At 34.6% G+C, this 13,627-nt stretch overlaps 1 protein-coding gene across 1 annotated transcript in view; it reads right to left on the reverse strand.

Moving 5' to 3' along the window:
* Window positions 1–13,627, reverse strand: part of ADGB (androglobin) — a 123,928-nt gene that overhangs the window by 21,673 nt on the left and 88,628 nt on the right. Inside the window, exons 24-27 of the mRNA XM_049800562.1 lie at window positions 12,023–12,157; window positions 11,672–11,825; window positions 5,515–5,702; window positions 3,715–3,899 (exon numbers count right to left, since the gene is read on the reverse strand). Of these exons, the coding sequence (XP_049656519.1) occupies window positions 3,715–3,899; window positions 5,515–5,702; window positions 11,672–11,825; window positions 12,023–12,157 (662 nt within the window). The remainder of the gene's footprint in view (window positions 1–3,714; window positions 3,900–5,514; window positions 5,703–11,671; window positions 11,826–12,022; window positions 12,158–13,627) is intronic.

Below are 13,627 nucleotides of genomic sequence, written 5' to 3' on the forward strand. Positions count from 1 at the left end.
TACAAATCCCCACCTGAACTTGGCATCAGTATTTCAGGAGGTTTCTATATTGATTGTTATTGTACAGTCCATAATATCCTAACACTTTTGACAATAGCAAAGAAATATGCTTTTACAATGCCAAAAATTGCACCTACAGACACTCAGCAGGCTCGGCAATATGATACTGTCATATTGGTTATACTGAGTACATTTCATAATCTTTTCATTTAGTTTGGATGCTGTGAAAGATTTGAAACAGTAACACAAAATGTCTTCTTTGTGATATACAGGATGCATAAATAGGAAAAGAACTTAAGGCCACTTTGTCTAATATTGTAAAAATAATAGTAATAGTTAAAAAAAAAAAAATCGAACAGTGACAGCTTCACAGTCATTCCTTCCAAATGACAGCTCTCTATACACACACATCCACACTTAAATGGCATCAGAATATTCATTTCACCTTCAAATACAGTCTAAAATCATAATGCTTTTTTATAGGCTCCACTGCTGAATACGAACGTGATATGACAACCTTCCTATTTTCAATCAAGTTAATATAACAGATATTTCACTGAATGATTCAGAATGGATTAAAATAATTTTAAATTAGCAGAAATTATTTGTATCACAGCACATAAGAATAAGAGATAGAAGCCTAACGTGAGTGTCTGATTTCTCAGGTTACTTTATAAAGTTCTTCTCACCTATGCCCCCTGCCAGTCTGGAAAAGACAAAATGTGCTTCTTAGTTATTCTGTCCCAACCTCTCCCTTCCAGCATCTGTTGGAACCCATTTCTCTTCTCTTTCACCTGATCGTGCCTTTTAACATATTTCAGTCTTCAGACAATGATCTTTGCCAACAAGACAGTTTCCTGAAAGGAAGTTTCTCCTTCACTTTAGTGAGGGTAACTTGGCAATTTATTTCAAGTATTGTGATGCTGACCCTAATCTCAGCTATCTTACGGCTTTCCTGCTTCTATTTCCATGAGTCTACTAAAGAATCCATTCCCACATTCCAAAATCAGCAACCAAAAAATAACTGTTGATTATCTTGGTAACTGAGACAGAATCATGACAGGTTCTCCATGACTTCCTTTAAAACCACAACACTGTCATCTGATGAATTGTACTTTGAGACCATGGTCTCCATGGTATTTAATTTTACATTTCTGGTAATAACAAGGTGCAGTTGAGGCAGAAATCAAGATGTTTCATAAACATGATTAAATTAGTTATTTTTCTCACACAGCATTGGAAATTTAGATAAAACATTTTTCTAAAGGATCATGTTGGGAAATTACACAGTTCAAAATAGCGGAGGTGAGCACATGAAATATGATGCTATTTTGGGCTTTAGCAAAGCAATAATCCAGTATTTGAACAACTTGTCTTTGCCTCAGGTTCTGAATATGCTCAAACAGGCAGAAACTGATTGATTTACAGAAGATTTATTATTTAAGTGTCTTCATAAAAGGACTGAAGACTTTAATATCTTACAACATTGATCTATAATGGCATCCATGGAGAGTACAGTAGCTGACTTGTTTGCTTATGAACAACTGCTTTATTTAAGCAAACTTGTAATGCTTATGAAGAATATAATTTTCAACATGAAACCCACAGAGATAATAAAAAATTCAAAATAGTACCTGATCTTACAAATAAAATGGAAATAGCTTGATTAAGAAGTGAAGTATATAGAAAACAGGGAAATGAAGATTATGAAAGAAGTTAAGATGGCATAGCAGTAGCATCTAAAATCTATTACATATAAGAAGTGTAGCGGAAGCAGGTAGATGGTACTTCATTTTTGTTAAAAATTACCTAAGCACTACAGGGACAATTATTGAAAATCTGCCTAAGAATTATGTACTTCATTCAGCTGCATCTATTGTTTCCGAACAGTAAGATTAAGCACCACTTCAAAATCAAATGTCAATTAACTGGCCGAGCGTGCTTTCAGATGACAAAATATTCATTCCAGTTTTGTTTTAGCTTCTACAGTAGCCTAGCCCCAATTTTATCAAATAATAAAAATGCCAGTAGCAAACAGCTACTGGAGTTCTTGAGTACTCAGTTTGGCAGAACTCTTAACTTCTAAAAGCCTGCAAGTGAAGCATGAAAGAGGATGTCCAGATAACCTAACTCTGCCCTCTGGAGCATGCAGGGAGTTATCTCGCTACATCAGAGGGGGCTGATGGCAGAGCATTGCTACAATCTCAAGCTGAAGACTCTCTCTATTAAGTCTGGTTGTAAATGAATACCTCCTTAGGTCAGCTAGGGCAGGTTGCTCATGGACACGTCCAGTTGGGTTTTGATTATCTCCAAGGATGAAAACTCCAAAACCTCTCTGGGCAACCTGTTCCAGTGTTTGACACTCTGAGTGTAAAAATGAAACAAAAAAGAAAACCCCAAGCCATACAACTCCTCCCCCCTCCAAATCACCTTTTTTAATGCTTAAATTGTATTTTCTGTATTTCGGTTTGTGCCTGTTGGCTCTTGTCTTGTCACTGGGCACCACTGAAAAGAGTTTGGCTTAATTTTCCTTACCTCCTTGCCCCTTCTCCCAGTATTTATATGCTGCCAGTCTTGGGCATACAGTAGACTCAGAAAGTTAGTTTGCTGGACTACAGAGAGTCAGTTTTAACTGATGCCAGCTGGATTATTGCTAGGTACAATCACTAGTTTCAAAGTACTTTGAGAAAATACATTAATTTTAGCATACTTATGAAAGGTGACCTTTGAACACACACTAGTTCTCACCTTTAACGAGAGGTGAGCTGACAAGACTGCAATGTAATGAATGGCAATAAAAACAAAACAAAAAATTCGAGCAAATGAACTTGATTCAACTGTTCAGCCAAAAATGAGTGAGGTGTTTGCTGTAACTTTCAAATAAATTTTTCTCAAAGGAAATTTTGTTTAAATTCAAGTATTCCCATAAGGTACAAATTTTCTCAGTATTTCAGTTGCTATCATAAAGAACTGACAATAGTATAGGAAGTATAATAAATATGCCACCTTTGCAAGTCTGGGGCAAGTAGCTCTTCCTTCAGTGTCTTCTATTTCCATGAATATGATTGTAAAGCTGTAGCAGAGGTAGGGTCAAAAATTGAGAGATTTTTTTTAAGGATAAATAATACATCATTTATTCAAGAGTCTTTGCCTTGTACTTTGGGACTCATATGATGGATGAGAAGCCAATAAAACATGTGCTTCTGCTAAAAGGAGTGATGCTTAGGATGGTGCATTTAAACCCTAAGGCTCAGTGTAATCTGCGAATTATCTACCATGTCCCATGATCTGGGCATCAGTTTCCTAACAGCCAAAATTTTTTGAACTTTACAATCAAACAAATAAAGGCAAGATCTTGAAAAGAAAACATATTTCAGTTCTCAAGGACAAGGCAAGCATATGCATAAAAATTTTCAGAACTGAGAAGCTACTTCAATTATCCACAAAACTCTACTCAGATATAAAACAAGACCAAAAGGCAGAGAAAGAAAATAAGGCTGGACACCTTATTTCAATCAATCCTTTCGGTACCCTTCCTCCTTGCTGAGGACCAAGGACTCCTGTTCATTGCTCAGAAATGTAGCTGATTTCACTCAATCACAAAGCGATTAGGGATTCATGGAAAAAGTAGGAAGAAATAATATTTTCTCTGATTATCTAATGTTACTGTAAGAATGTATATCCCTCATATCAAGTACAGAATACAATACTTACAATGGGAACTCAAAAGTGTTTCATTACTCAAGAAATTAAAAGCAGGGATGACTGCATGGCCCTTTCCAGTGACACTCACAATTTCTTCCTCATTATCTAGGACTTGTAGTTTAATGAAGACATCTGATTTAGAGGTTTGTACCTGCACTGTAGCAATATGTGGTGCTGAGACTTTTACTGAATACCTAAAGAGGAAGACAAAAATGATAGCAACATAACCAAATATACCAGGTCATTCTTTTTTAGGCAAGTACCTAAACCTTGTGCTGACCTGGAAGCGAACACTTAAAATTGAGTTTGTAGTCAACTGTTTTCCTGCAATCTGGTGGGCTAAGCTTTCTGTAGTGAAGTTTAGTGCAGTGAATCCATGGTCAAAGTAAATGCTGCTGAAAAAAAAGGGGTGGTCTTGCCATTTCTTTTTTTCACTGCCTTATCGAATGTCCAGATATACATTTTCCCTCCTACTGTACTAGTATTTGTTGAAAAACATGGTTAGCCAGATTAAGGAACTGTTTCAATTAAAAAGTAACTGAGCAAAAGAAAATAAAAGAAAGCTTTGCTTTCAAAAGGGTAGAGCTATCTCATTAGACAGCAGCTGCTTATCTGGTCAATTTAAAAGACTGTGGAATTAAAAGATTGTAGAATTAGAGTTTTAGGATGAAATTTAAATAATAGTTTTGTTATGACTCATAACATTATATATTACTTGCTTTTTGTCCATAAATTCAAATTGTTAGACTAATCTCACCAAGCAAACAAACAAACAACACATAAAAACTCTATCACCCCGACTTCAGCACATTTGGAGCCAAAAATATATAAATATTCTAAAATAAACTTTTTAAAGATTGCCAACACCAGAGGGAAGAAAAAGAAAAAAACTCATCAAGAAAGAGAGAGTTTACAGAATTTGAGTGCATTTGTTATATTTCCATTACACGCTTTCTTCATTTATATTGAAAGGGATTCCTCCTGTTGAATAGACCTCTATCCCAATAATCCATTGATTTGAAATATTAATACAAATTGTCAGGAATCAAGGCAAAATGTTCTAGAATTCACCTTCAAAATACATACATGCAATCAGCTCTAGGCACGGGGCCTGTTTTAGTGCATGGTGTAGTCCTTTGTGTAAAAACTTAAGTATAGTGATTTAGTCAGGGTCAGTTCTGAACTCAAACGCAGCCAGAATAACTGTTTTTAATAAACTTTAATCAATTAAGGAAGGATTAATAAAAATTAAATCATCATGTTTTTATTCAATAAGTTCTGTTAAAAGAATCAGCATGCTAAAATAAAATGCACATAAATTTTTCTGCCAACACTGCAAGATGGAAATTGGTCTAATATATCAGAAAAGAAAGCATTGTATTTCTGCATTATTTAAAGCTTCATCTGAATAGCTGAAAAAAATATATCAAACTTTATGTCTCCTCCCCACCTGCAAAATCTTGATTTTAACATATATTTAATCCCCCAAAGGACTGTGGAATTTCAGTAACTGACATATGGATAAGATTTCAAGATCGAGCTTAGAGAAATGCAAAATACTGCTATTATGATTTTAAAGTTATAGTCTGTGTACTTCATACCTGTTCTTCATTAAGCAGTGGCAATATTCCAGTAAATAACACTTCTACAAATGAAATGTTAAATTTGGTATTGCACATTGATGTCCCATAAAATTCAGATATTTGCCTTAATACCCTCCCCTTCTATGAAAGAGTAAAGAACATACTTTTCTGTCAGGGATGGTCCATATGAAAAGCAGAATTTAATCATTCTTCTCTCAATATTTACCTGAACATTACATGCTTGTCATTGGGTATGTAATACTCTTTAATTTCTTTAGTAGAATAGACATTATTTACAGCCTCACGAGAGAGAAATGGGAGTGGACTATGAGAACTGATGAGCCGGAGCCTCCATCTTCCAGCTGCCACAGGCAGGTCACCAGTACGTGCTTCAGCCATAAATGTGTACCCTTTCTGAAAGGAGAAAACAAGTAATTTTTACTTGGAACTAACACGACTCAAAACGTACTCTATGACTTCATGCAACACAGTTTTTGTCCATGTAACACTTATTAATATAACATGAGATGCTTCATAAGTTAGACTGTAATAGAGCTGTAAGATTCTTGCAAGCAAGAATTACAGGAATTTATCTCTTATTTTATGTATCTCTTATTACAGGAATTTATATTGCAAAAGGTTACATAGCAAGTCAAATCCAGTCTCATCTAACTTCAAAGCTGGCAGGTATTTTTAGGGCAAGGTACAGTAAAATTCCTGAGGTCACTTTCTAACCAAATTAGTTGACGATTCTAAGTTGTTTAATAAAGTCTAATTTAACAAATATTAATGAGTTCTTACTTTTTTATTTAATCATGTATAGTACTCTAGTCTGTAAAGTCTTATAACATGATTGATGTTCAGTAAAGCATTTTTTTTCAATGTAGTTTCTTGCTTTCTAGATCACATGACTATGCAAATAGCTCCCAGATAAAACACATCTATACAACCCTGGGTTCTGTATATATTACTGTTCTTTTTCTTGTAAAACCATTTGCAATAGTATCAATCAAATTATTTTCATTTGGTACAAAAGATTTTTTCCCTTAGTATCTGACCGAAATTATATGTGGTGGTGGTGGTGATGATAGTAGTAGCAGTAGCAGTAGTAGTAGCAGGAGATACAATGAAGAAAACGACTGCATAGGGCAAGAACTTTCACTCCAAGCTCTGAGACAACCACATCAAACCCATATTCTACTATTGCTGGGAAACATCTGACCTGTATGCCAGAGGTAAGAAAGATGTGTATTGTAAAGTGTTGATGTACTTGAAAACTGTGCAACAATTTTGAGATTATAGATACTATTATCTCCAAAGGTGACCACAGCTGAAGATAAGGAAACTAATATTTTGGCAATTCATGCACAAGACATTCAGCAAAAGCTAGCAGTCCTCACACATATGAAAGCAAAATTACATAAAATGTGAACATGAAAATTACTGCATTCACTGGTAAACCAGAGATTTTAAAATGCCCCTTCATACTGTAGGCAGTGTGAAAGTATGGGTGAATGCAGTTTGCTTGCATGGAAATTTAGATATCAGATTCCTTCTGTCTTCAAATCTGAGGTTAAATTAATATTGCCCCTGCTTTTACTAATGTCATTGCAAGTATAGCATTAAACATCCGGATATTAATCTTATTTTTATGAAGATGCTGATTTAAGAAAAAATATTTCTAGTATTAGAAAAGTCAAATAAAAAAATTAATAAAAAATGCTACACACAAGTAATAAGCCTGATGCAGATTTATCTGCTTTTTATGAATCCTGAGAAGAGGAATATGGGAAACCAGAATATAATTTAAAAGGTTTCAAAATTTGATTTTATTTTGTATTTGAAAAAAAAAAGAAGGCAATATGAATGTGATTACTTGAAAGGCAGGGTCAAGAAAAAGGGACATAATGAGTGCAATGGCCAGTTGCGATGTAATAGGGGAGCTCAGGATTGATTAAGTCCCTTCTTCAGATTCTCTGAGCTAGCCCTACAATCTTGCTATTTCAAACATTAAAATTTCATATTCCACCCAAGAAATAGTTCAGATGAAAATTCTTTGAAAGATTTTCTCTTTTGGCAGTCTTCTGCTAAATTTCAGTTAAAAGAAACCGGTATTCAACAGTAAAAAAGCTTTGTTGAAAAATTCTTACAATAAATAGAGTGGTGATTTCAGGACTATCCAATAATGCAGGGTTGTGACTTCAGGACTACTAGATATTTAGAATGAAAGTAAAAGAAATGATTCATGGTTCCAATTTGTGCAATTGTAACTGTAAGGCACATTATACTCTTTAATCACTACAAGGTAATAGCAATGATTCAAAGCTATGATTCAAGAGAACTCACTTATTTAAATATATAATTAAGCAAATAGTTAAAGTCCTCCCTGCTCTTAACAAGTACACTTGGAAACTGAGAAGGATTTAGCCAGATACTCAAGTGCTTTCTGACAGCATGGTGTACATGAGAAAAACACTTTCCGTTGTATACCTGTTTATAATCATAAGGTTATACATTCTTAACATTTGGCATAAATACGCAGAAAATTTAGACTTAAGATTAAAAAATTGTTTGAGTGAGCACTTTCTGAATATTATAAGCAAGTAGAAAGCAAAATAACTGCATTTTGCAGCTGGTAGGAACAACAAGTAATCATCAGTCACTACTGAGAAATAAGCAAATACATCCAGGCAACCCCATTAGATTTATGTCTCTTTCTTAAAAACCTTTGAGAAGTTTCATTACCTACTCAGATATCTTGTTACAATTCACTGTCTCTAGAATCAGAAACGGTTGTTTTCTAATATACCACCTAAACTAACTTTTTTGTGAAGTAGGATGATTTCCTTATGTCCTTGTATGACTAGTCAAGACAAATAACTGATCAGTGTCATTGTTCAAATAGACTTATGTCTTCTAGATTAAATGTGTTAGAGATGATTTCTTAAAATCTTATCTTTGTTGGTCAGCTGAAGCTTGAGGTATGCTTATCTCTATCGTTTTCTACAAGCTGTTCAACAGACTTGTGAATAATAAAGAGAGCAGAACTAAAAAAAAACAAAGAAACAAAAAACCCCAAAAATCCCAAACCCAACTGTATTGAGCAGTAGAAAACATTATCACAGAAGAAAATTTAATGCAAAAAAAGTCCAAATAATGCAAAGCAAGTACTTAGTTTCTACCTAGATTGTAATGTCTGCAGAAAGAAGACAGACATTATTGCTAGTGTGTAGATTTTACCCTTATTGTCAATCATTCTGAAATTAACTTCAGTGTCTTTCAGGTGTGTTACTGCAGCAGAATAACAATATCTGTTGATAGGAATTCTTTTTAGTTCTGTTGTAAATTGCTGATTCATAGTTTTGAAGAGAACAACTAACTGGTAGGTTTATTTAAAAAAAAAAAAGGAAGGACTTTAATAATTCTGACATTTAGGAATTCAGGCATACTGCATAATTTCTTGCTTGATATCATTGACTTTTTTACAAAATACTGTTAAAAAGAAAGGTAACAGATTAAAATAATGCTACTGTATTCTCTGTTTCATAATAATGCATAATGTCTTGTCAAAACATCAATAGAGCTTTCAATAGCTTTTGCAGGTCCACTGAAATATTAATGAACCATTTACAAATAGGAAGAAAACAAGATAAATTGTACAGTATAAGGTTATATTCTTACTGAGAAACTCAGTAGCATTGATTAAGAAATGTAACAAGATCAAGTAGAAAAATACAACATACCTCCACAATTCTGTTTTAATACTCTTAAACCAAAATCACTCTTTACTGATATTAACCACATTTAATATTAAAAAATGTAAGTCCTGAGTTTAGAGAATAATAACAAAAATGTCTGCTTTAAGAGGGTACTTCAATAAGGACAGGAATAAAATAAAAAGGGCCACTTTCATTAGTTAATGACAGAATCACTGAGGCTATCATGCTGTACCATGGAAAAAAAAACCAGTATGGAATGTACCTGGTGGGGTAGTGCATAGCTAAACAAGCATTTCCAATTTGAAACCCATTGTACTGCACAAAGTGTTAGTAAAATCTTACTTTGAATATTGTGTACAATTTTGGACATCTTTATTCAAGAAAGATATGTTAAATGGGAGGAGGCCTGAGAAAGAGTTAGTAAAATTAGGGAAATGGAAAACCTGCCTTACAAGGCAGAACTAGACAGTTGTATCCTGCTAAGCAATACAAATGCTGAGATGAGATCTGAAATAAATCTAAACTTGTGATTGTTCTTTCCACAACCTGTCACTTTCCTGAAAAGCACTAAGTAGTGTTTACCATTGAGATTTCTTTTTGCATCCTGCCACTTGCCACTGTTGGATTCCAAACCAAATTTTCCTGTCTGGTGGAATCCACACCCCATCTCTGATCCCAAATTGGTTTTGAGAGCTTGAAGAGTTTGTCTGCAACCCTTCTTTTTTAAGCATATTCCTCCAGCAGCAGTAGTCTTTATCCGTCACATACAGCTAATATTCCCTATAAACACTAGATAAGGCAAGTTCATTCTAGTGCAAAAAAAAGTCTGATGAAACTGGAGGTTACAAAAGAAAGACAAGAAAACTGCTCCTGCAGTGTTAGACTGTAACTGGCATCAATTCCTTGTTATTGACAGAGGAGACTGAGAAGGCTAAAATGTGAACCTGTCTTCACTAAAAGGTCAACTGTGAACACGTGGCTAGAATAGTTAATATTAGCGGGAATATCAAAGAGGTAAGAGACAGACAAGAATAGGCAAAGAAGTAGTAAATGATCATATAGATAAATCAAGAATTTGGATTAGTTAGGTCTGATGAACTTCTGAACTGTTTGAAGGATAACAACAGATTAAAAAAATCACAAAACTTTTAAATTATGTTTGATAACTGATGGAGGACAGGTAAAGTACTGGAAGACTATAGAACTGCAATGTTTGGGGTTTTTTTTCAGATGGACAAAGGTGTCTAGAAAATTGTTACTCAGCATAACTCCAATGGCTGAAACCCTCATGAAATAACTAATAAAATGAACTACTTGCAAACCCCTCAACATGGCAACATGACTACAAAACCCAAGCCCTATTAAACCAATCAAGCCTCCTATAGGAAAGCACACTATGGGGAAGGAGACACCTGACACCATCTCTTTGATCATTCTTCTAAGCCTAGGGAAACGCAGTCATAATGAAGAAACTAAGGTGGCTGCTGGACAATCACATCCAGAGAGCACATACACATGGCTCCTTTTGGAAGAGCGGGATGCAATCAGTGAGATTTCAGAGCTAACCTGAACCTGATTCCATTCAATATTTTTATTAATAATGTGGGTGGTGGAATGGAGAACATATATGTTTAATTAGCTGATACCACAAACTCAGAAAGATTGTAACTTTAGATCAAGAGAAAATAAGAATTCAAGATTATTTTAAACTAGGGAAATGGTCTGAAAAAATAGCATTAAAATCAGTAGTGAAATACACTGTATTTAGTCAAGAATAATAAACTACAGGATTCAGCTCTTCAGAAAAGCACCTAGGGTTACAGAAGCACATGAGTCAACAATGGTGTTGCAAAATAGGGCAAGCATCACAGTTGGATATATAAGCAGAAGTAAACCCCACAAGACATGTAAACTAATTGTTCCTTACTCATCATTTGTATGGCCACAAGTTAACCCCTGGTGCAAAGTTTACCGTGCTCAGTGTTGTGCATGATAAACAAGAAAAAGACAGCAGCAATTGGAAAGACTCCAGAGGTGAGAGCAATCAAGAGAGTAGAACACATCACTTGCAAGGGAAGACTGAGCAAACTGTCGTTTTTAGTCTAAAGGTAAAAAGGCAGAAGGAGGGGAAGCTGTGATAATTATTTAACAATACAGTTATTTTTTTAGAAGCAATTTACACCAATGCTTCTGAGGTAACACACAGGCTTTGAGGGAGAGTATATCTAAAGCTGTCTTTGGCATTTACACTGCAATTATCACTAGCACCTGAAAATGCATGTTAATTTAATTACTGTAAGCATGACTTATAGAAGGCTATTCAAACCTCATTCTTAGTTTAGCCCCTGACTCTTGAAGGTTTTTTTCTCAGATGGACAGCATCAGCAGCAACCATGTTGCCATTGAGTAGCAGAGCACAGGGACGTTGGATGATATTCCTCCATTTAGCAATGGTAAAAAAAATCAAAGAAAATCAAAGCTATTCCTGCACTGCAAAAGGTTTAGTACAGCAGCAGATTGGTGAAAGTCTCTGTTCAAACTTGCTAATAAATAAGGGCATGCTTCAAAGTAGAACATTATGACATAGCTAAAAATGTCCACAGAATTTGGGCAATTTTTAATATTTTAAAAATTATACTTTTCACAACAACTCTCTGCATTTACCTTATTTTTGGGATAAACACGAGGTGCCACTTTGAAAAAGACATATGGCGTTTCCTCCAGTGTGTCATTATCAACAACATGAAGTCTACAGGACGGGATAGTGGTATACACCTTTGGCACTATAAGCATGGCTTCTGGAACATGAAATATTTCCCTAAAAAAAAAGGTAAAATTATATTAAAATTATTTTCACAAATAAAATTATTTGTGTAACATGAAGTAGAAGTATACATTAGAATTTTAAAAAAGTAGACTTATGTAAAATCATGTTTTCAAAGCAGGTTACTGAAAAACCACAGTACATCAGTACCACTTCCCCACAAGAGTTACACAGGTCTGTAGGAGACTCACCTAAAAACCACAAACCACACATTTGGTGGCTGATCAGCATACGTTACAGCATAGTCAGTGAAAGAGATCTTACACCATTCATCTTCATAACAAGGAAACTTTTCAATTGACTTACAGTTTCTTTTAAACATTTCTCTGGAAAGTGGAAAACAAGATAAATATTTAAATCTAATCAAGAGGGCACATATGTCTTGACTTTAACTTATGCTAACCATGAAGAACACTGCTTCGTGCATGAATGTAAAACAATGATATAAAATGCATTGCTAATGTTTCTCCAGTAGCTGTACACTCTCAAAAAAATAAAAAATCAGGTAGGGATCAGCTCTTTCAGAGCTAATGGCTGGTAATGGCCAATACTTACATACAAATATTTCTATCAGTCAGTCTAACCATGAGTACAACTGCTTCTAATGGCCCAAACTGTTATGGCTTCTACAAAACTTTACTACTACTTTTTTTTTTTTATAATAAATATCATTTAGCATAACTTCCATTTCTTTATATTAAGCTGTCATCTTAAAGGTATGGCATGATTAGGAGATTAAAAAGCCCTTTACATACTTTTAAAAATTTTGAGGAAAAAAAAGGAATAAAAGCAAAACCAAATAAATTTAAAATGGGATGAAAGACATTCCTTTCACACAGGAAGGAACCTAAGACTGTAAATTCAGAAGTTATTTGTAAGGCAAATAAGCTTGCAGGTGTTATGAAGTTATGTGAAATTAAAGCTAACCTCACTGGCACCTGACACCACGAATTTTTATTTATCATATGCAGTATCAGAAATTAATGTTTCTCTGGACAAAGCACTGTGAAGACCCGCATACAAAATTCACTGTTATGTGAACAGGTTGTCTGGTGAAGGGCAGAAGAAAGATAACTGGTCTCACTCCATGTTTTGGCTCCTTCCAGTGATTTCCTCTGGAGAGTATGAGTGAAAATACACCTACGCAGAGGTGAAGGAAAGGATATCCTTCTCCTCGCCACTCCCTCTGTCTTGCATTATTCTTCAACTACCTGCTTTCTGCAGTAAGTAAACAATGTATCTTTTTTGCTATCTTTTAATTGGTCTAATTCAAAGTTTGGTTTATATGGTTTATGTAAAATGGATAGTCTAAAGAAACCTCACAACATCCATTTTTGGTGACAGTTGTCCTCTTTTCTGTGTCAAATATGAATGTGTTCAAGTTGTTCAACTGCAAAAGTTTTATCCACAAAATTTGGACAATGCTACTCTGATGTTCTACTGTTCCTATATATAGTAATTGGAATTACAGAAACAGTCTTCACATCCATGTTTTTAGCAATGATAATAGCTGGCCTTGACATTTAATTAAGGTGAGTCACAGAGTCAATGCAAATATTGCCAGAAGTAATTTAAAGCACAACAGTTTGAAATCTTAGTCCATGAAGCTTTGCAAAGGTTTCTTCCACCACTGATAAATAGCACACACAGAGACAGAAAACGCCCCTAAGAAACCTCAAATTTTTAATTAATTAAAAATTATAGTAGGGACAAACATAGATGAGCCTACATGGGATGTATAATGAGAAACAGGTGGCAACCCTAGAAGAAACTGAGATGGTTTAGGGCATTTTAAA

This window comes from Accipiter gentilis, chromosome 5, assembly GCF_929443795.1.
Source record: "Accipiter gentilis chromosome 5, bAccGen1.1, whole genome shotgun sequence".
Taxonomy (NCBI): Eukaryota; Metazoa; Chordata; class Aves; order Accipitriformes; family Accipitridae; genus Astur; species Astur gentilis.